Source organism: Oncorhynchus tshawytscha, linkage group LG23, assembly GCF_018296145.1.
Source record: "Oncorhynchus tshawytscha isolate Ot180627B linkage group LG23, Otsh_v2.0, whole genome shotgun sequence".
Taxonomy (NCBI): Eukaryota; Metazoa; Chordata; class Actinopteri; order Salmoniformes; family Salmonidae; genus Oncorhynchus; species Oncorhynchus tshawytscha.
In genome coordinates this window covers 25,129,162-25,152,592 of record NC_056451.1, presented here as the reverse complement: position 1 = coordinate 25,152,592, position 23,431 = coordinate 25,129,162, and the positions used below count along the sequence as shown (strand labels likewise).

At 41.6% G+C, this 23,431-nt stretch overlaps 2 protein-coding genes across 4 annotated transcripts; one reads left to right on the top strand and one right to left on the bottom strand.

Moving 5' to 3' along the window:
• Positions 1 to 231: 231 nt before the first annotated feature.
• Positions 232 to 10,441, top strand: LOC112253762 (transient receptor potential cation channel subfamily V member 6). The gene is made up of 16 exons (XM_024425736.2): positions 232 to 325; positions 1,897 to 2,057; positions 4,853 to 5,073; positions 5,178 to 5,318; positions 5,404 to 5,502; positions 5,596 to 5,771; positions 5,857 to 6,009; positions 6,089 to 6,168; positions 7,829 to 7,964; positions 8,075 to 8,161; positions 8,269 to 8,345; positions 8,461 to 8,626; positions 8,765 to 8,831; positions 8,958 to 9,226; positions 9,428 to 9,534; positions 9,672 to 10,441. Exons 2-16 carry the CDS (start codon positions 1,927 to 1,929, stop codon positions 9,937 to 9,939), a joined length of 2,178 nt encoding a protein of 725 aa, XP_024281504.1. The 5' UTR covers positions 232 to 325; positions 1,897 to 1,926; the 3' UTR covers positions 9,940 to 10,441.
• A 5,567-nt stretch (positions 10,442 to 16,008) lies between these two features.
• Positions 16,009 to 23,383, bottom strand: LOC112253763 (CD209 antigen-like protein E). 3 transcript variants are annotated; one of them, XM_024425737.2, is made up of 8 exons: positions 22,910 to 23,383; positions 22,586 to 22,687; positions 21,461 to 21,538; positions 17,917 to 18,021; positions 17,597 to 17,764; positions 17,193 to 17,344; positions 16,926 to 17,023; positions 16,009 to 16,796 (listed from the first exon to the last, which is right to left on the bottom strand). In XM_024425737.2, the coding sequence occupies exons 1-8, from the start codon at positions 22,986 to 22,988 to the stop codon at positions 16,670 to 16,672; spliced, it is 909 nt and encodes a 302-aa protein (XP_024281505.1). In that variant the 5' UTR covers positions 22,989 to 23,383; the 3' UTR covers positions 16,009 to 16,669. The 3 variants fall into 3 exon arrangements, with proteins under 3 accessions (XP_024281505.1, XP_024281506.1, XP_042160946.1); XM_024425738.2 differs by lacking the exon at positions 21,461 to 21,538; XM_042305012.1 differs by lacking the exon at positions 22,910 to 23,383 and having other exon boundaries at positions 21,461 to 21,628.
• Positions 23,384 to 23,431: the final 48 nt, after the last annotated feature.

Below are 23,431 nucleotides of genomic sequence, written 5' to 3'. Positions count from 1 at the left end.
TGAGACAATTGAAAGGTGGACGACTTTCGAACCAGTTATCTGAACGGTTCACTGAGAATAAATACCAAAAAGTGTTGACTGTCATGATGTTGACATTTTTTACATGGGGGCGATGCAGGGGCTGAAAATCCCTCCCCCTTCCTCTCTCCTCTCTCTGACATCCATCCTCCTCTTGACCTCCTCCCCTTCTCTTGACCTCCTCTCCATATATAAAGATCCCCACCTGTGAATCCTTCTCTTTCTCAAGTCAGCTTGATGTTGCATGTTCCCTTAGTACCTGACTGTCAATTAGGAGTAAAGGACTAACTGTTTTCTTCTGTAAAAGGTAAGTGAGTCACTCCACCAATTCGGTGCCTTTTGAGAAGTACAACTTGATTTTTAAAAAGTGATTTCGCAAAATGTTAACATTGTCATAATATTTTTTTTTGCCATCTCATTTTTTTTTGCCATGGTAAAATAAAATAAAAAATACTATAATAAGTGCCAAATAAAGTAACAGGGTTGACAAAGTAACAGGGTTGATGATTTCATCTTAAATCAGCCATTAATCAATCCCCTTGTGACAGGCAGAACTGAAGCTTGTTGTTTGCAACAGGGAGTGGCAATTAAATACAAGCTTCACAATAAAAGTGTAATTGTCCAAACATTTCTATCCTGTCTACCTATGGGTAATAGTGTTGGCGTGTTGAGCTTGACCCACTTAGTTTTCCACCACAAAACCACATAAAATGGCCAAAAATAGTAGAACCAGCTCACCTGCTTTTACACTATGACTTGAATATTAGATGTCAAATGTATCTTCAGAAGAAAAAAAACATTTTAAAAGAAACAGTTTACCCATTTTGAATTGAGAGTTCAGTTCACACAACAGGGTGGACCTTAAAATGAGGGACAGACATGAAAGAAATAATTATTTTCAAAAATGTCTTTGGCGAAAACTTAAGAGAAATGTTTGGGTTAAGTGGGTAGCAATCTAACTAGAAGTCACATAGGGGGCACAGAGGGAATTGTCAAAATACTGAATTTGGGCACTTTAGCAAGACTTTATTCATATAAAAAATCTGATTTATTGAATTCTCCATGTGGTATGTATTAAAGCGATAAGAGAAGGAGAGAATGGCCTTTCTAAGGCTGTGTCCCAGATGGCACCCTATTCCCTGTTAAAGAGCACCACTTTAGACCAGGGGCCATAGGGCTCTGGTCAGGAGTCGTGTACTATATAGACTACGGGGTGACATTTGGGACACAGTCTTGGATATGTGAGCGGTTGTTTTCTCGAAGTGTATCAGTTCATTTCGTGTGTTGCTCAGTTGGTAGTACATGGCGCTTGCAATGTCAGGGTTGTTGTGGGTTTGATTCCCATGGGGGGAATTCTGTACAAAATGTATGCATTGACTGCTTTAATTCGCTCTGGATAAGAGCGTCTGCTAAAACAAATAAAACGTAACAAATATTTTTTAAATGTCGAGGGCACTACATTTAATATAACAGGGTCTTAAAATGCAATATTGGTGCACAATTTCTACTTGAAATATCGAAGGGACGCAAAAGGCATTCTTTTTGTGGAACAATAAGTATTTACCTTTTACATTTTACAGAACTGTTTAGAATAGGATAGAATAGAGAAAAACGACATTATTGTGGACATCTTCCTTTGCCTGGATTAATGGGGAAATAAGGACCTCTGTTTCAGGTTCACCTCTGGTCTGTGGAATGGTGCAAACCTGAGTGATCTGTCAGTTAGTTTGCTGACAGCTCACACATTCTAGATTTGATTTGAGTCCCTAGTACATAAGGAGAAGGATGTATTTCTTTCTGAGTTAAGTCTGGTGGTAGAACATCTCTGTTTCTGACACTCAATTTCTCTCACACACATGCACGTCTCTCTCCTCCCAGCCATTTCAAATAGACTCACCATCTGAGAGGATGGCCCCGCCCTTGGCAAGATCTGCTCCAAGTGAGCTCAACCATTGGTGGAGACAGTTTAGGTTCCGCCTCCAGAACAGGAAGGGGTGGAAAGAGATGCTGGATGAAACTTTTTTGCTGCAGAACAAAAGGTGAGTATCCTGTTGGTAAAAAATAACAGTGACTGTCCGGTATTGGTTGATATTATATTATTACAAGTGGGAAACTCTGAAAATATTAATTGTAACCTGGAAGCAACGAGTTGTTTGTGTTCAAAAGCTTTGAACTCACTTAGAACGCTGATTGGCTAAACCCAAATTGGCTAAACCCAAACCGGCAATCTGGGAGGTATTCCCTTCATATTAAAAATGACAGCCATAGGAATCAATGGTGGGCTGAAAATGTATTTTTTCTGGATGGTTTGTCCACGGGTTTTGCCTGCCATATCAGTTTTGTTATACTCACAGACATTATTTTAACAGTTTTAGAAACTTTAGAGTGTTTTCTATCCAAATCGACCAATTATATGCATATCCTAGCTTCTGGGCCTGAGTAACAGGCAGTTTACTTTGACCATGCTTGTCATCCAGACATCAAAATACTGCCCCTAGCTCAAAGAGGTTATTAATCATTTGTATTTTTTTTAATTATGTTTTGTTGTTGTACTTAACTGCCAAAAATACTGCTATCGGGGTCATTTCCTTCGTATCCCACTTGGCAAATCAATGTTGTTTCCACTTCATTTCAACCCAAGAAATCTATCTATGTGATATATTTTGAATCAACATGGAAAACTTATTGGATTTGGAAAAAGTCATCAACATAAGGGCATTTCGTCTTGGCTGAGATCCCGCTATTGGGATTGATATGACAACAGTCAGTGAAAGTGCAGGGCGCGAAATTCAAAACAACAGAACTCCCATATTTAAAATTCCTCAAACATAGAAGTATTTCACACCATTTTAAAGATACACTTCTTGTTAATCCCACCACAGTGTCCGATTTCAAATAGGCTTTACGGCAAAAGCACCACAAACGATTATGTTAGGTCAGAGCCAAGTCACAGAAAAACACAGCCATTTTTCCAGCCAAAGAGAGGAGCCACAAAAATCAGAAATAGAGAACAAATTAATCACTAACCTTTGATGATCTTCATCAGATGACACTCATAGGTCTTCATGTTACACAATACATGTATGTGTCACGCCCTGACCTTAGAGAGATGTTTTATTTCTTTATTTGGTTAGGTCAGGGTGTGATGTGGGGTGGACATTCTATGTCTTGTTTTCTATGTTTCTTAATTTCTATGTTTTGGCTGGGTATGGTTCTCAACCAGGGACAGTTGTCTATCGTTGTCTCTGATTGGGAATCATACTTAGGTAGCCCTTTTTCCCTCCTTTCAGTGTGGGTAGTTGACTTGTGTTAGTGGCGCGTAGCCCTCGTAAGCTTCACGGTTGTTTATTTTGTTTTGTTGGCATCATTCCATAATAAAGGAAAATGTACGCTCACCACGCTGCGCTTTGGTCCACTTCTTCCTCCACCGACGACTGCCATGACAGTATGTTTTGTTCGATAAAGTTCATATTTATATAAAAAAATCTCAGTATACATTGGCGCGTTATGTTCAGTAGTTCCAAAAACATCCGGTGATTTTGCAGAGAGTCACAACAATTTACTGAAATACTCATAATAAATGTTGATGAAAATACAAGTGTTATGCATGGAACTTTAGATACACTTCTCCTTAATGCAACCTCTGTGTCAGATTTCAAAAAAGCTTTACGGAAAAAGCACACCATGCAATAATCTGAGTATGACGCTCAGAGACCAAACAAGTCAAAAAGATATCCGCCATATTGTGCAGTCAACAGAAGTCAGAAATAACATTATAAATATTCACTTACCTTTGATCTTCATCAGAATGCGCTCCCAGGAATCCCAGTTCCACAATAAATGTTTGTTTTGTTCAATAATGTCCATCATTTATGTCCAAATAGCTACTTTTGTTAGCGCGTTTTGCAAACAAATCCAAACTCACAAAGCGCGTTCACTAGGAATGTCAAAAAGTTCCGTTACAGTCCGTAGAAACGTGTCAAACGATGTATAGAATCAATCTTTAGGATGTTTTTAACAAATCTTCAATAATGTTCCAACCGGAGAATTCCTTTGTCTGCAGAAAAGCAATGGAACGCGAGCTACCTCTCACGTGAACGAGTGTCACGAGCTTGTGGCACTCTGCCAGACCCCTGACTCAAAGAGCCCTTATGAGCCCCTCCTTTACAGTAGAAGCATCAAACAAGGTTCTGAAGACTGTTGACATCTAGTGGAAGCCTTAGGAAGTGCAACATGACCAGTATCCCACTGTATCTTCAATAGGGAATGAGTTGAAAAACGACCAACCTCAGATTTCCCACTTCCTGGTTGGATTTTTTCTCAGGTTTTTGCCTGCCATATGAGTTATGTTATACTCACATACATAATTAAAACAGTTTTAGAAACTTCAGAGTGTTTTCTATCCAAATCTACTAATAATATGCATATCTTAGCTTCTGGGACTGAGTAGCAGGCAGTTTACTCTGGGCACCTCTGGGTACCTTATTCATCCAAGCTACTCAATACTGCCCCCAGCCATAAGAAGTAAACCTAAATCCAATGACAAGGCCAAATTTTTTTGTTGATTTCCTGTTGAATTCACAATAGCTGACAACTCAACCAAATGTAAATCAAAATTAGACGTTGAACTGATGTCTGTGCCCAGTGGAATGTGACATCAGTGCTCAGCATGTGGGAGAAGTCTGCGCTCAGAAATGAGAGACAGTTTCCCACTAGTAATTATCAGCTGGAGGAGCATTCAAGTGAATTTTTCCCAGTCATATGCTAATAATTACAATATGTTATGAATGCAGCATTTGAATTTTAACTTGCAAACACACTCTCTCTCCCATAGGACAAATGGCGTCCCTCTCTTTTTTGCGGCCAAAGAGAACAGTGCAGGTTGCATTAAGAAACTTCTGGACAGTGCGTCCACTAACATCTTTGAGAGAGGGGCTCTGGGGGAGACCGCGCTGCATGTGGCAGTTATGAATGATAACATGGAAGCTGCTTTAGCTCTGATGGACGGAGCACCTGAACTCATCAATGAGCCCATGACCTCTGACCTCTTCCTTGGTACATAAACTCTCACACACAAATACACTATAATATCATAAAACTCACACAGATATTTAATCACACAATCATATATTCTCTCTCTCTTACTCGCTCTCAATCAGGCATGACACCTCTCCACATTGCCGTGGTGAATCAGAACTTTAACCTAGTCCGCAGTCTGATTGGTAAAGGGGCAGATGTGGCCACGCCCAGAGTCACAGGCCTGTACTTCAGGAAGAGAAGAGGAGGGCTGCTCTACTATGGTAAGATGATTGTTTGTGGTCTGTAAGGAGTAGAAAAATGCATTTTGGGAAATGTGGTTATTTGATTCCGTTTGCTTTACTTTAGGTGAGCACATCCTGGCATTTGCGGCCTGTGTGGGGAATCAGGACATAATTTCCATGGTGATCAACGCAGGAGCCAGCACCAGGGCCCAGGACTCCATTGGTATGAAACATTCCTCTTTCTTCTCCTCGTCCTGCCCCTCTCCTCTCTCTTCTCCATTTTTCAGCAGTTTAATATCTCCTTCTCTCCCCCTAGGTAACACAGTGCTCCACATCCTGGTCCTGCAGCCCAATAAGACTATAGCATGCCTGGTGTTGGATCTGCTGTTGGCACGTGACGTTGAGCTGGACCAGGCTGTGCCACTGGACATGGTGCCCAACTACCATGGCTTAACACCCTTCAAACTGGCTGCCAAGGAGGGCAACCTTGTGGTGAGGATGGATAGAGGGATAGAAAGAAGGGGACAGTGGGAGACATGGGAACAGTAAAAAATAAAACAACATCTGTCCCTCCCAGGCCTTCCAGCACCTGGTCAATCGGAGGCGAATCAACCAGTGGAACCTGGGACCCTTGACCTCTAACCTCTATGACCTCACAGAGATCGACTCCTTGGTCGCCGACGACGACTGTTCTGTGCTTGAGCTCATCGTGGGCAGCCAGAGGAGAGAGGTACAGTACATTACAAAACACAAACATGATACATTGTAATATACAGTACAGGGAAACTGATGATGATCTCCTACTTCAGGCAAGGAGGATACTGGAAGTGACTCCTGTTAGGCAATTGGTCAGTCTCAAGTGGAACCTCTATGGAAAACACTACTTTAGGTAACAACACATACAATGAGGGAAAAAAGTATTTGATCCCCTGCTGATTTTGTACGTTTGCCCACTGACAAATAAATGATCCGTCTATAGTTTAATGGTAGGTTTATTTGAACAGTGAGAGACAGAATGTCAACAAACATATCCAGAAAAACGCATGTCAAAAATGTTATAAATTAATTTGCATTTTAAGGAGGGAAAAAAGTATTTGACCCCCTCTCAATCAGAAAGATTTCTGGCTCCCAGGTGTCTTTTATACAGGTAACGAGCTGAGATTAGGAGCACACTCTTAAAGGGAGTGCTCCTAATATTCGTTTGTGACCTGTATAAAAGACACCTGTCCACAGAAGCAATCAATCAATCAGATTTCAAACTCTGGATGTAAGGGACAAGATTGTAGACCTACACAAGGCTGGAATGGGCTACAAGACCATCGCCAAGCAGCTTGGTGAGAAGGTGACAACAGTTGGTGCAATTATTCGTAAATGGAAGAAACACAAAAGAACTGTCAATCTCCCTCGGCCTGGGGCTCCACGCAAGATCTCACCTCGTGGAGTTGCAATGATCATGAGAACGGGGAGGAATCAGCCCAGAACTACACAGGAGGATCTTGTCAATGATCTCAAGGCAGCCGGGACCATAGTCATCAAGAAAACAATTGGTAACACACTATGCCGTGAAGGACTGAAATCCTGAAGCGCCCGCAAGGTCCCCCTGCTCAAGAAAGCACATATACATGCCCATCTGAAGTTTGCCAATGAACATCTGAATGATTCAGAGGACAACTGGGTGAAAGTGTTGTGGTCAGATGAGACCAAAATGGAGCTCTTTGGCATCAACTCAACTTGCCATGTTTGGAGGAGGAGGAATGCTGCCTATGACCCCAAGAACACCATCCCCACCGTCAAACATGGAGGTGGAAACATTATTTTCTGCTAAGGGGACAGGACAACTTCACCGCATCAAAGGGATGATAGACAGGGCCATGTACCGTCAAATCTTGGGTGAAAACCCCCTTCCCTCAGCCAGGGTGTTCAAAATGGGTCGTGGATGGGTATTCCAGCATGACAATGACCCAAAACACACGGCCAAGGCAAAAAAGGAGTGGCTCAAGAAGAAGCACATTAAGGTCCTGGAGTTGCCTAGCCAGTCTCCAGACCTTAATCCCATAGGAAATCTGTGGAGGGAGCTGAAGGTTCGAGTTGCCAAACGTCAGCCTCGAAACCTTAATGACTTGGAGTAGATCTGCAAAGAGGAGTGGGACAAAATCCCTCCTGAGATGTGTGCAAACCTGGTGGCCAACTACCTGAAACGTCTGACCTCTGTGATTGTCAACAAGGGTTTTGCCACCAAGTACTAAGTCATGTTTTGCAAGAGGGGTCAAATACTTATTTCCCTCATTAAAATGCAAATCAATTTATAATATTTTTGACATGCGTTTTTCTGGATTTGTTTGTTGATATTCTGTCTCTCACTGTTCAAATAAACCTACCATTAAAATGTTAGACTGATCATTTCTTTGTCAGTGGGCAAACATACAAAATCAGCAGGGGATCAAATACTTTTTCCCTCACTGTACAGTGATCATGTTCTGATGTTGTGTTTGAGATGCTGCCATTTGTTTATGTCTAATGTTGTGATGTTATTATTGTGTTGTGTACAGGTTGTTGCTGTTGCTGTACCTCCTGTACATTGGGACCTTCACACTGTGTTGTGTGTATCGCCCCCTAAAGGACGCTCCAGAGAATTACACTGTATCTGACATGGACAAAACCATCCGCGTGCAGAAAACTCTGAAGGTGGGGGAGACATGAAGGCATCTTCATATGACAGCCTGTGTGCAAACCTCAATCAGAGGTGTTCATATGAACCCTTTGTGATCCACGTGCCCTGTTCTCTGTCCATGTAGGAGAGTTATGTGACCTATGGGGACAACTTGCGTCTGGCAGGAGAGATGATCAGTGTCCTGGGTGCCCTGGTTATTCTGCTACTGGAGGTAAAACATACATCACCCAATAGTTTTACATGTCAGTTATATTTACACTGTAGATTAGATCACATTATTGGCTGTCAATATAATCTGTTTTATTCCCAATCCCTAAGATCCCAGATATGCTGAGAGTGGGGGCCAAGCATTACTTTGGACAAACGGCCCTGGGGGGGCCCTTCCATGTCATTCTGTATGTCAACCTTGGTGCCTATGTAGTATTTATTACCTACCTAGTGATGTTGTTGTGTTTTGTCATGTCTATGTAGCATTTATAACCTGTGTAACAACCTATGTTTCCTCCCCAGTATTGCCTATGCGTTCCTGGTGGTGCTGCTGTGTGTGTTCAGGGTCAGTGGGGTGCAGGGGGAGACAGTTGTCATGGCTGTGTGTCTGGTGCTGGGCTGGAGCAACGTCATGTTCTTCGCCCGAGGCTTTCAGATGCTGGGGCCTTACGTCATCATGATACAGAAGGTATGTAAGGGAAGCAGACACACACATGTGAATGCACACACACACAAGCATTAGCATGACGTTACTGTAGAACGTATGGTTTTGCTGTTTTGATTCCCATATTAAACTGTTGTGGTGTTTTGTCTCATTTCCTCCTAGATTATATTTGGAGACCTGACCAAGTTCATGTGGCTGAGCTTCATCGTGCTCATAGGGTTTTCCACCTGTAAGTACATTCTGTAAAAGAGAAACTCAAAAACCATATTAATAGTACAAATGTATTAAACCAAATATAATTCCTATTTTTATTTGCTGGTTATGCTCCCTCCCTCCCTCCCTCCCTCCCTCCCAGCCCTGTGGATGGTGTATATGACTCAGGACCCAGACTCTCTACCTGCGTACCGCTCCTTCCCCATCACGCTGTTCTCCCAGTTTGAGCTGAGTGTGGGTCTGATAGACCTGCCAGTGGACCACACCATCACAACGCCCCCTATTGTCCATGTGCTGCACTGCACCTTCTCTGTGGTCTCCTACATATTGCTGCTCAACCTGCTCACAGCCATGATGAGTGATACACAATGGAGAGTTGCCCAGGAGAGGGATGAGCTCTGGAGGACACAGGTGTGCCACACACACACACACATTTTGACTCACACATGCACACACACACTCAGGCACACACACATAGTCTCTCCTACATCAAATAAAATGTGTACATACTCCATAAAAATAGCTTAAAACCATGATGAAAGTGTATACAGCATCCCTATAAGTGCCATTCTAATGATCCGTACATCCTTTGTCCCTGCTCACTGTGTGTAGGTGGTGGCCACGACCCTGATGTTGGAGAGGAGGTTGCCCCGCTGCCTGTGGCCCCGGCTGGGGGTGTGTGGACTGCTCTACGGCCTGGGGGAGCGGTGGTACCTCCGGTAAGACAACAACACTTCATCTAACTGGCCTATTACTGTACTCTCTGTGTTAGGTGTGGTGATGTTAACAGTGTTTCCCCATCCCCATCATATACAGGCTTTAAATTATAATGACTCTCTTAATGTCTCCATTGCAGGGTTGAGGATCGCAACGACCCACTGGTGCAAAAGATGCGTCGCTACATCCAAGCCTTCTCTAAGGATGAGGACCAGAGCAAGGAGCGGGATGAGATGGAGAACACTGACATGTCAAAAGGACCTGGAAGCCCTCTGATCAGACCCAAACACAGGGGTGGGATAAATGGAAACAGGAAGTCCCTGGCACGCTGGCAGATGATTCGCCACAGCGCTTTGGGCTTAGATGTGGAACAGGAAGAGCCCGAGGATGACCAGGAAGTAAGATAGATCTGAGGTTTAAGACAACAAAACAGATCGTTATGTTGTTATTATATAGTATACGAGGCACACACACATTTTGAAACACACATGCAAACACACACTCAGACACACACATATTGTCTCTCCTACACACTCCATAAAAATACCTGAAAACCATGATGAAAGTGTATACAGCATCCTAATCAATGCCCCTCCCCCCCATATTCTCCATGGTAAGTGGTTCCTTCATTGGTGAACCACTGAGCAAAGATATGTGTGAAGACAGTATCATGAGTGAAGGAGGAGAGAGTGTCGAGTGACACACAGCGTTTCATCTGATTTTAGCTGCCGGTGATGGGCAGGACTGTTTGTTAATTAATTTGATCAAGCTATGTTGATTCCTTCTTGATTAATAAATACAGCAAGGAGTAAAGAAGTGCACCTTCAGAGGGGTTGCTGATGACACTGACGAAGGCTGAAACGTTTGTCTATCTACCCACCCTTGAATGAAATAAATACAAAAAATGTACCTCAAATCTCTTTTTTGAGTGCGGACCAGCTAAACAATTTAGGAATTCTATTACATTTTGCTACCGGCACCTGTTCTGGGTGCAATGGTCACAATAAGTTTCTCTGTCATGTTAGCCACCTTGCAATTTTAAAAAGTTTGTTTTAGCTAGCCAGCTAAATCATTGTAACTCGCTACCTTGTCATTTCAGGCTATCAATTAAGTTAGAATGGCTTGTCTAACTAGCTTAGCAGGCATGCCAGCTGGCAAGGTTGCTAGACTTTAGATAATACAAAAATTGCTTTAATTCTTGTCTTATGATAGAATACACACCACATGGCCAAAAGTATATGGCACCCCTTCAAATGAGTGGATTCATCTATTTTCAGCCACACTCGTTGCTGACAGGTTTATAAAATCGAGCACACAGCCATACAATCTCCATAGACAGAAATTGGCAGTAGAAGGGACCGTACTTGAGAGCTCAGTGACATTCAACGTGGCACCGTCAGAGGATGCCATCTTTTCCATCAAATGTCTGCCCTGCTAGAGCTGCCCGGTCAATTGCAAGTGGTGTTTTTGTGAAGTGGGAACATCTAGGAGCAACAATGGCTCAGCTGTGAAGTGGTAGGCCACACAAGCTCACAGAACAGGACCGCTGAGTGCTGAAGCGCGTAGTGTGTAAGAATTGTCTGTCCTCGGTTGCAACACTCACCACCGAGTTCCAAGCGGCTTCTGGAAGCAACATCATCAAAATAACTGTTTGTCGGGATCATCATGAAATGGGTTTCCATGGCCAAGCAGCCACGCACAAGCCTAAGATCACCATGCACAATGAAAAACATCAGCTGGACTGGTGTAAAGCTCGCTGCCATTGGACTGGAGAAGTGGAAACGCGTTCTCTGGAGTGATGAGTCACGTGTCACCATCTGACAGTCCGACGGACTAATCTGGGTTTAGCGGTTGCCAGGAGAACTCTACTTGCTCAAATGCAAAGTGCCAACTGTAAAGTTTGGTGGATGAGGAATAATGGTCTGGGGCTGTTTTTCATGGTTCGGGCTAGGCCCCTTAGTTCCAGTGAAGGGAAATCTTAATGCTACAGCATACAATGACATTCTAGATGATTCTGTGCTTCCAACTTTGTGGCAACAGTTTGGGGAAGGCCCTTTCGTGTTTCAGCATGACAATGCCCCATGCACAAGTGAGGTTCATACAGAAATGGTTTGTCGAGATCAATGTGGAAGAACTTGACTGACCTGCACAGAACCCTGACCTCAACCCAATCGAACACCTTTGGGATGAATTGGAACGCCGACTGTGAGCCAGGTCTAATTGCCCAACATCAGTGCACGACCTCACTAAAGCTCTTGTGGCTGAATGGAAGTCCCTGCAGCAATGTTCCAACGGTCAGTGGAAAACCTTCCCAGACGAGTGGAGACTAGCTTGTTTGATTGCCTTGCGAAGGGAATAGCTACACTGTTTGTATTCTTTCATGTTTCCAGTCACCTTGCCCTGATTAAAAGCAGTGGTTTGCGCTTTCAGTTTTGCGTGAATGCTGCCATCAACCACAGTTTCTGGTTGGGGAAGGTTTTAATTGATGCTGTGGGTACAACATCACCGATGCACTTGCTAATAAACTCGGAAACCGAATCAGCGCATTCATCAATGTTATTGTCCGACACTATGCGGAACATATCCCAGTCCACGTGATCGAAGCAATCTTGAAGCGTGGAATCCGAATGGTCAGACCAGCGTTGAACAGACCTGAGCACGGGCGCTTCCTGTTTTAGTTTCTGTCTATAGGCTGGGAGCAACAAAATGGAGTCGTGGTCAGATTTTCCAAAAGGAGGGCGGGAAAGGGCTTTATATGCTTCGCGGAAGTTAGAATAACAATGATCTGGGGTTTTGCCAGCCCGGGTCGCGCATTCGATATGTTGATTAAATTTAGGGAGCCTTGTTTTCAGATTAGCCCCAGCTACATAAATGCAGCCTAAGGATATGTGGTTTCCAGTTTACATAGAGTCGTAGATAATGCGATCGGCATTTGATTGTAAGGAATTCTAGGTCAGGTGAACAAAAGGACTTGAGTTCCTGTATGTTGTTATGATCACACCACGTCTCGTAATCATAAGCGTTTCGTTAATAAATCCTGTTACAGATTCAGGTTCCCAGTTGGGAACCAACGTTAACTGGGACGTGGCGCATGGAACGCAAAAATATTCTTAGAAATATTTAACCTCCACACATTAACAAGTCCAATAGCTCAAATGAAAGATAAACACCTTGTTCATCTAGCCAGCAAGTCAGATTTCTAAAATGTTTTACGGCAAAAACATAGCACATATTTATGTCAAACCACCACCAAAGACACAGCTAATTTGAATTAGCCACGTTGAACAAAATATGCAATCAACAACCGCAGGATTAAAAGAAAAATAATTCACTAACCTTTTGAAGATCTTCATCAGATGACAGTAATAGGACATGTTACACAGTACATTTATGTTTTTTTCAATAATATGCCATTTATATCCATAAATCTCTGTTTACAATGACGCCATGTTCAAAAAAATGTTACTCAGATGTCCAGAGAAATGATGATATCTGCCGGAGCTAACGTCAGATAACAAGCAATACACATCATAAACTTTGACTAAATATACATGTTCTACATATAGTTAGAAAGATACACTTCTTCTTAATGCAACCGCTGTGTTACATTTATTTTTAACGTTACAGAATTCGTTCACTAGGCTATAATATGAGACGGCGCTCAGAAATTAGCATTATGTCTCCTCTATCTCGGAGTCCACAGAAAACCATAATTAACACATAAATATTCCCTTACCTTTGATGTTCTTCGATCAGAAGTTGTGGAAGAAGTTATACTTACCAAAAACTGCGTTTGGTTTTCAAGTCTGTGTCTTTAGGTTATCAAACACGACAAATTCCGGTCGAAATGCAGGCAAAATTCTAGTGGATGCTCATCAAAACTTCAAAATTACATATTATATGTCGACTAAACTGGTCAAACTAAGTGCAGAATCGAGCTTTAGCATGTTTTAAACATAGAAAACAATCCTTAGCGTGAACAGACAAACCTACATCGTTTGGTGAATCTTGGAACAAAGAGAGCTCCGGACCAGACGTGCGCATGAAAGTGCATGTATTTTCGAGTGACCCAGAGGTTTCAGCCCGCCAAAACTCGAGGGAGCGCGCGATTCTCACAATGAGAGACCCCACTGAAAGGGGACATCGCGCTGAAGAGATAGGAACTGTAACCAGATCTGTAGCTGGTTGGGAAGGGTGGGGGCGATGACGTCAAAGTTGGCCCAACTTTTCTGTTGTCAAGAGTTTGGGAGAATGGATGCCCTGAGAGTTCTGCTTTACATAGAGACATAATTTGAATGGTTTTAGAAGCTTTAGAGTGTTTTCTATTCAATAATAGCATATATTAGTAGTCAGCCCTATCCTTAACAGGTTTTAAGCATACACCCCCCCCCGCCCTTGTTCTTACCAGAGAGATGTTTGTTTCTGTCAGCATGATGCGTGAAGAAGCCGGATGGCTGTACCAACTCTGATGACGTATCCCAAGTGAGCCATGTTTCCGTGAAACAAAGAACGTTACCATCTCTAATGTCTCTCAGGAAGGCAACCCTTGCTCGGATTTCGTTTACCTTGTTGTCAAGAGACTGGACATTGGCGAGTAGTATGCTCGGGAGCGGTGCACGATGTGCCGTCTACGCAGCCTGACCAGAAGACCGCTCCGTCTGCCCCTTCTGCGGCGCCGTTGTTTTGGGTCGTGCACGACCTCACTAAAGCTCTTGTGGCTGAATGGAAGTCCCTGCAACAATGTTCCAACGGTCAGTGGAAAACCTTCCCAGACGAGTGGAGACTAGCTTGTTTGATTGCCTTGCGAAGGGAATAGCTACACTGTTTGTATTCTTTCATGTTGTTATATAAATAATCAAATATCAAGCATTACTAGCAGGCCAACGCTCTGGTTAAACCGGATGTCCTCAGATAACTCTGGGCCCAGTGCCCTCAGTCAAGTTTAGAGCCTACGTACAATAACATGATTATCCGAAGGACACATGGCTGCCACCACTCAAATATACTCCCCTGTAAACTACAAAGAACATCCTGCAACACTAACGAGCTTAGAGTGCCAAACTATCTCACTGACATTGATCCTTGCATGCACTCCTGCAAAGACAGGAAACACCTGAGCCTAAAGCAGACACTGCCAGTCCCCCTATCTCACGCTTCTTTGACACACAAACATTTCATGAGCACTGTACACTCACACTCCACCCCCCTCTACTGGTCGGGTGCCAAGAGCAGAGGACTCTGCTGTGCACCAATGGGGCTCCTACTCTGGCTAGAGCAGGCCCGCCTCCAACTCTTCAGGACCAGTCAGAAGACCAACACGACGAGACTCCACCTACATTATTCTGTGTATACATTCTGCTGTAAACTCTGGCTGAGCAGCCTAATTTAGCTGACTCCTCACAGAGTCATATTGCTTTAAATAAACTGCCTTTTTGCTACACCTGATTCCACTCTGTCCAGCGTCGTTGTTTTGCACTCCCTCTCCTGTATGTAATCACCAACAATGTTTCCAGTCACCTTGCCCTGATTAAAAGCAGTGTAGACCTCCACAAGTCTGGTTCATCCTTGGGAGCAATTTCCAAACGCCTGAAGGTATCACGTTCATCTGTACAAACAATAGTCCGCAAGTATAAACACCATGGGGCCACGATGCCGGCATACCACTCAGGAAGGAGACGTGTTCTATCTCCTAGAGATGAACGTACTTTGGTGCGAAAAGTGCAAATCAATCCCAGAACAACAGCAAAGGACCTGGTGAAGATGCTGGAGGAAACAGGTACAAAAGTATCTATATCCACAGTAAAACAAGTAGTATCACAAGTAGTATTGAAGTATCATCTCAAGACATCAGTCAGAAAGTTAAAGCTTGGTCACAAATGGGTCTTCCAAATGGACAATGACACCAAGCATACTTCCAAAGTTGTGGCAAAATGGCTTAAGGACAACAAAGTCAAGGTATTGGAGTGGCCATCACAATGCACTGACCTCAATCCCATAGAAAATTTGTGGGCAGAACTGAAAAAGCGTGTGCGAGCAAGGAGGCCTACAAACGTTTGACCTAAGTTAAACAATTTAAAGGCAATGCTACCAATTACTCATTGAATGTATGTAAACTTCTGACCCACTGGGAATGTGATGAAATAAATTAATGCTGAAATAAATCTCTCTCTACTATTTCACATTCATAAAATAAAGTGGTGATCCTAACTGACCTAAGACAGGGAATTTTTACTCAGATTAAATGGCAGGAATTGTGAAAAACTGAGTTTAAATGTATTTAGCTAAGGTATATGTAAACTTCCGACTTCAACTATATATGCAGTATTACATGTCAAAAACAAAATATTTGTACATGGGTATGACGGGGTTGAAATGTAGACTAGATTCATTTTCAATTTTCTTGGACCATATATGTTACTTTATCATTCCAAGTAAAGTACATGAACACTTTTTATGAAAGATTTGATGAGACAGTATAATAACTGATTCTTTATTACAGGGACAAATTATATTAAACTTTTGTTTCTTTCAGGATTGTGAATCAATACTTAAACATAATGATTGGTTAATGCACATAATCATGTAGTTCATTATCACATTCAAAGGCATTAAGAAAACATATAGAAAATATCTCAGCAAAACAAGCAAATAAGTGCAATATAGCGTGTTAATCTTTAACATTAGTGCAAATTCTAACTGAATCTGTAAGGCCGACTTGATTGATCTTCACAAGGCATAACTAACTGTAATGTGATTATATTTACCATCAATGGTCATACCTGGATGTCTAATGAATGAATAATAACATAGACGTATGTCATACAGTGTATAATCAAGGTTTAAAAGGCTGTTGATAGAGATGTGTAATCATGGGATAAAAGGCTATGGAATAGGACTGAATGATAGATGGAAGACTAAAGAGAATCCGTATTGACAGGTTTCTTAGTTGGAATATGGCAGTGGCCACTAACCCTGCTGACCTACATGGTGTACAACACTTAAATGATTCAGCTAATCAAGGTGATTCATTGACTAGCTAAATCATGTGTTACTGCTGGGCTGGAACAAAAACCTGTACATCGTATAGCTCTCCAGGACCTGGGTTGGTGACTGCTGGCAGATGGTGAAGTCTGTCCTTTAGCGCCCCCTCTGGCAGATGTAGAAGCTGTACTGGTCACATGATGTGGAGCTCCAGCTTCTCTCAGGAGGATCCCTTCCTGTCAGTAACCCACAATCCCCTTGTCTGTTGGATCCTGACCAGTAACTACCAATGAGAGGAAAGGTAACAACTCAGTACTGTCCATACTAAAACATTACACTTATTTTCATTTCTGGATAACAAAGTCTGTTTGCCATCTTGAAGGCCAATAAACATCATCATCGGTTGTGTCACCTCTGTCCCAGTGCAGTGTTGTTGACCCAAACCCAGTTCCTCGTTCTCTGTCTCAGGCCGATCCAGTACATCAAGTTTCCCTTCTTCGTTAGAAAGGTCTGGGAGAATGCACAGTTTTTATTGGACTATTAGTAACCTTCGTCAATCCAACTGTTATGTATGATTGTCATACAATCACTGTTGCGTTGCTATCATCATTGTATGGTCACTGTTATACAAAGAAGAGAAACAAGAGGTAGAGAGGAGTAACAATTGTAGTAGAACCACCTGCACTGTTTTGTTTGTTATGACAGCCAGATCTGCCCCTCTCTTCTTACACTCGTCCCTGCTCTCGTCCCAGTTCATTCTGTCTCTGGAGAGGAAGTAGCAGGAGCTCTCAAAGTGCAGCCAGCCTTCATCACACATGTGGCAGGCAGGGACTGGAGGAAAGGAGGGAAATTACTCTTCAAGTACAACATGTAGTTCAATTAATACATGTAGGTTCAATTATTATTATTAGCATTATTATTAGCATTATTATTAGCATTATTATTAGCATGGTATGAAGTCAAAGAGAAAACATTATAGTGGTACAATACATCTCAAAGCATTAGATCGATACATCGACAATATGTAGAGCGATATAGTTGAATAGGTTACATTAGACTAACACACTACAGTAGTGGACTCACCCTGGCTCTGTTGTTGGAAGTATTGTGCTTGGCATGTCTGCAGGCTGCACACCTCAGTGGACTGGAACCTCTCCTCTTTAGCCTCAATCCCTTTTTCAGTCACACTCCCCTTCTCTTTAGCCTCAATCCCTTTTTCAGTTCCATGACAGACCTGAGGCTGGGATGGAACTAGAGAATAATGAAGAAAATAAGAGAATGGAATCCTATTGCACATTTGTTTAGTTCTTTCTTGCATAGAAGGCTATCTAAACCAACATGCTAGATGTTCTATCAAATGTTTCTAAATCACTATTCTAGAATAGAATGTCTATGATACTCACATTTGACACAGAGGATGATGATGACGAGCAGTAGAACCAGACAGATGACAGACAGTAGTAAACACACTGCGCGGTACAGACCGACGTTCCCCAGGACCTGCAGGTCTAGACAAGGAAAGAATAGTCTTAAGGGACATCCACACCAAAGACAATAACTATAACGATAACAATAACTTTATACACTGAGTGTACAAAACATTAGGAACACCTTCCTAATATTGATTTGGACCCCCCTTTTCCCCTTAGAACAGCCTGAATTCATCGAGACGTGGACTCTACTAGGTGTTGAAAGCGTTCCACTGGGATGCAACACTTCCCACAGTTGTGTCAAGTTGGCTGGATGTCCTTTGGGTGCCGGACCAGTCATGATACACACAGGAAACGCTTGAGTGTGAAAAACTCAGCAGCGTTGCAGTTTTTGACACACTCAAACTGGGGCGCCTGGCACCTACTACCATCCCCCGTTGAAAGGCACTTAAATATTTTGTCTTGCCCATTCACCCTCTGAATGGCACACATACACAATTCATATCTCAATTATCTCAAGGCTTTAAAGCAGACAGCTGTTTTTCACTGTTTCGCTGTGGTTTTAGTCATCAATCTAGCAAGAGGTCAATATTTTATTAATGTAGTAATGTTTCCGCCCCTAGAAATTTATGACCTTTGGCTTTCACCTGGAATTGTTTATTTATGTCTGAGAAAATAACACTTCAACCCATATGATCTAATACACAATACAAATAGGATTTTTTTGTTTTTTTGTGAATGAATAAGCCTTTTTACTCTTCATAAAATGTCCATATATAGTTATAATCGGATGTAGGAATATCTACCCAAAATATTTCACCTTCTTTATTATATTAATGATAGTCAAAATCTGTTAAATGTGTGAACGTCTAAATCAACATTTGGGCCATTTAAACAGCTTTCATCCCTCCTATAGACAAGGGGAGAAGGACCATGTAAAGGACTCGATTTTGTCATTCTGAACACATGCAATGTATCTATCTGCCTCTGACATAAAATGTTTGACTTCCTCACAAACTTGTGAGTGTGTAGGTTGCAATCTTTATCGTAGCGCTATGAAAGTTGTATATTTAGATCTGCCTGCTCGAGACAAATTCAGTAATTGCTTTGCCATGTCTGTGCCATGAAGCAGTCAAGACGGATAAATGTTTTTCTAAGGACCGCCCCTTTGACCTAACGTTGCAGTGAAGTGATATACATGGATGTAATGATGCAGCCAACAACTAGAGGGAAGCAAATACAAGTTTATTCGACAAAGGATGTTGACGTGGTCCTAGGAAACTCTGGATGGCTGTCTTCTGGTAAACATTCATATTTTTAAAGTAATTCTAGTGCCTGATTTGGAAAGAGCAGGTGTTCCTAATGTTGTGTACACTGTGTATAAAAATGAATATATCATTTCAATAACCTCTAAAAAGCCTTGCATTTGAATGCCTGTTCCATTCTGAAATAATAATAATCTAGCCTAGGCCTGATTAGGCAACCATTTTGATCAGTAATCGGTCTTTTCTTGACAGTTCACAAGATTCCGAAAGGCACATTAGCAGGACAGTGAGAGTGTGTATTTTGTCAGGATGTATTGCTATTAACATATACAGTACCAGTCAAAGGTTTGGACACAACTATTTATTCAAGGGTTTTTCTGTATTTTTTACTATTTTCTACATTGTAGAATAATAGTGAAGACATCAAAATGATGAAATAACATATATGGAATCATGTAGAAAACAAAAATAGTGATTGTGGAGATCAGGTCATCTGATGAGGCACTCCATCACTCTCCTTGGTCAAATTGCCCTTACACAGCCTGGAGGTATGTTTTGGGTCATTGTCCTGTTGAAAAATAAATGATAGTCCCACTAAGCTCAAATCAGATGGGATGGCATATTGCTGAAGAATGCTGTGGTAGCCATGCTGGTTAAGTGTGTCTTGAATTATAAATAAGTCACAGACAGTGTCACCAGCAACGCACCCCCACACCATAAGACATCCTCCTCCATTCTTCACGGTGGGAACCACACATCATCATCAGTTCAGCTACTCTGCATCTCACAAAGACACGGCGGTTGGAACCAAAAATCGCAAATTTGGACTCATCAGACCAAAGGACAGATTTCCACCGGTCTAATGTCCAATGCTCGTGTTTCTTGGCCCAAGCAAGTCTCTTCTTCAAATTGGTGTCCTTTAGTAGTGGTTTCTTTGCAGCAATTTGACCATGAAGGCCTGATTCATGCAGTCTCCTCTGAACAGTTGATGTTGAGATGTGTCTTTTACTTGAACTCTGTGAAGCATTTATTTGGGCTGCAATCTGAGGTGCAATTAACTCTAATGAACTTATCCTCTGCAGCAGAGGTAACTCTGGTCTTCCTTTCCTGTGGCGGTCCTCATGAGAGCCAACTCCATGAGAGCCAACTCCCAACTCCATAGGGCTTGCGACAGAACTTAAAGGAACTTTCAAAGTTCTTGAAGTAATGATGGGCTGTTATTTTTCTTTGCTTATTTGAGCTGTTCTTGCCATAATATGGACTTAGTTTTTTAACAAATAGGGCTATCTTCTGTATACGAGCCTTACCTTTTCACAACACAACTGATTGGTTCAAACGCATTCAGAGGGAAAGAAATTCCACAAATTAACTTTTAACAAGGCACACCTGTTAATTGAAATACATTCCAGGTGACTACCTCATGAAGCTGGTTGAGAGAATGCCAAGAGTGTGCAAAGCTGTCATCAAGAGAAAGGGTGGCTACTTTGAAAAATAAAGATACTTTAATGGAAAATGACTAAACTAAAAGTGAAAGTCACCCAGTAAAATACTACTTGAGTAAAAGTCTAAAAGTATTTGGTTTTAAATATACTTTAGTATCAAAAGTATATGGAATTGCTCAAATATACTTAAGTATAAAAAGTAAAAGTATTAATAATGTCTAATCGCTTATATTATGCAAATCAGACGGCACCATTTTTATTACATTTTTAAAAATGTACGGATAGACAGAGGCACACCAACACTCAGACATTAATTTACAAATTAAGCGTTTGTGTTTAGGTAGTCCGCCAGATCAGAGGCAGTAGGGATGACCAGGGATGTTCCCTTGATAAATGCATGAATTTGACCATTTTCCTGTCAAAATGTAACGAGTACTTTTGGGTGTCAGGGAAAATGTATAAAGTAAAAAAGTACATTATTTTCTTTAGGCAAGTTTACTGTGCCCTCCTCTCGGAGCAGCCTCACGCAGCTAGAACCCAGAGCGCGTTTTTGATTGGTTGTTAGGTAATGGGTAAACATCGCTCTGAAAGTGACCCCAAACGATTAGATAGATCTCGTTATCCACTAATTTTGTAGTTATAGGTGTAATGTGAACGCTCCTGTTCACTTGAATTAGAACGATTTCAATTGTTTGATGTTATAGTTCGTTATAGGTATCGTTCTTGGACGGCCCTGGCTTTGTTATATGGCCGGCACTATCAGACATTTTATAAGCAATCACTACGAGCAACAATTGAAATCCTGCTTACCTTTCTCTTGCTGTTCCTTCACTTCAACCGATAACTTTGTGTTTGCCTCGTCTGGTAATTTGGCAGTCCCTCCACTTCCTCCAATACGGCAAAATTGTATATACATTACTGTCGTTCCTGGCCCACAGACTGCGACTGTAAAGTACTGTGAATGCTAAATGGCATGCACTGTGGTTTAAACAAAAAAAATCCCTCTCAGTCTCTATAGCAACGTGCCCTTTTCAGATTTATAACTAATTCCTGTAATACAATACTCAGTCTGTCCCAAAATCATTTGGCTGCTGCTGCTACTTTCTGTCTCTCTATCTCTGCGTGTCTAGAGACAGCGTTCTGAATAACTGTCTGGAGAGATATCAAGTCCTTGGAGTGATGTCCATTCAGCCTGGCTGTGTTTTTCAACAATAGATTGGGTCTCTGCTTGGAGGTCTGCTATTATCATGTCTCAGCCTTGATTGTGAGACAGACAAACAGGTCCTTTCTCTCCAGATGGGTTTCGTTATGTTGCAAGCTAGATAATATTATCCCCTAAAACTAGACATTTTCACCACATTATTTCATGTTTCCATGACAGAAATATAGAAATCCTGTTATATGGACATTTTGGAACATTGACATTCTGTTTTTGTTATAACAACTTCACCTGACCTGTAACATGTGCTATATAAGGGTTGGCAATGAATGACCTCAAAAGTCTAGACTTGCAGATGCAAACTGCAAGTTGCACACCACACACAACATTAATAGTAGGCTAGACCAAGGAAATGTGTCGGTAATCAAAATTCGGAACTGGGAAAATTACTTTCACTGTCGCACTGACTATTTTTCTCTCTCTCACACACATAGACTGAATGAGTGTTTCTCTATTCCTCTTTTTCCTCTCTTGCGTAAAAGTAGAAATAATGTTTATTATTTTAATAGGACATTTTTAGACATCCATTTATTTAGGATTAGTTCAGACATATGTAATAATAATGTAATAATCTTATAATTATAATATTTGGGGTTTAGGCCGAGTGTCTGTAAATCACTTTGTGACATCTGCTTCTGTAAAAATGTATTAATAAAATATATTTCATTGATTAAATTTGATGAATAATATAATAACAGTGTTGTAGCCACTTGTACCTGGTCTGTCTTTGGCACAGGGCTGGCCAGGAGAAGCTTCAGCATAAATGTCCTCCGATGGACTCTTCAGTTTGGAATAGACTGTAGATTCAGCTTCCTCGACTGATAGACATGCAGACACACAAATAGGTTATGTGGAAGCTTAGGACCAAATTAATCTTCTCAGAACACAACAAAAAATAGCATATAGCCTAAGACGCTTTTTAAAATGATTGAACCTAATACTGTAATAGAAATGAAAATATGCTGATGTATTCTGAGGAAAGTGGTGCAAATTTACCCCAGTAGCTGAAGTTTGGTGATGAAGATGTTCTCTTTCTTTACCTGAGGTCTCCAGAATTATCTGACTCTCGTCCACTTCCACGACTCTTTCCTTCTCTCGGGGGGTTTCTTGCATCTCCATGATTCTCTCGTTTTCTTTCTGGGTCTAGAACTTTCTATTTCCCTGGAAAGCCTATAAGCCTGTTCAGCAAAAACTCCAGAAAGTTACTTGTGTAGCAAGTCTCCCACACACAAACCAAATATGTCTATTAAAATGATCTCCCTTAGTCTCTATAGCTAATGTCACTTGAATACAAAATAAACAATGTACTAAAGTTATCCCTCCTTTCAATTACAAGTTACACTTCCTCACTGATTTCTCTTTGGCTCACTCACTCTTTTTTATTAAGGACGTTTCGTCATTCCCACTCGCCATTACTGAGTGTCAGCAATTTATTTGAATTGTGATATATGGGAAATGTGACTGACAAAATGAATCACACAGTATATCCAAATGAAAAATCTTAGAACTTCTGCAAAAGACAAATGTCTTACATTCACAACTTGTAAAAATAGAGGATGAGA

Excerpts from the sequence above, each read along its gene's own strand:
- LOC112253762 (XM_024425736.2), top strand. The coding sequence starts at position 1,927 with ATGGCCCCGCCCTTGGCAAGATCTGCTCCAAGTGAGCTCAACCATTGG. Across the intron at positions 8,832-8,957 it reads GCTCATAGGGTTTTCCACCT|CCCTGTGGATGGTGTATATG; the intron begins GTAAGTACATTC and ends CCTCCCTCCCAG. Across the intron at positions 9,535-9,671 it reads GGGGAGCGGTGGTACCTCCG|GGTTGAGGATCGCAACGACC; the intron begins GTAAGACAACAA and ends TCTCCATTGCAG.
- LOC112253763 (XM_024425737.2), bottom strand. The coding sequence starts at position 22,988 with ATGGAGATGCAAGAAACCCCCCGAGAGAAGGAAAGAGTCGTGGAAGTG. Across the intron at positions 18,022-21,460 it reads GAAGGAACAGCAAGAGAAAG|ACCTGCAGGTCCTGGGGAAC; the intron begins GTAAGCAGGATT and ends TTCCTTGTCTAG. Across the intron at positions 17,765-17,916 it reads CATCATCCTCTGTGTCAAAT|TTCCATCCCAGCCTCAGGTC; the intron begins GTGAGTATCATA and ends ATTATTCTCTAG.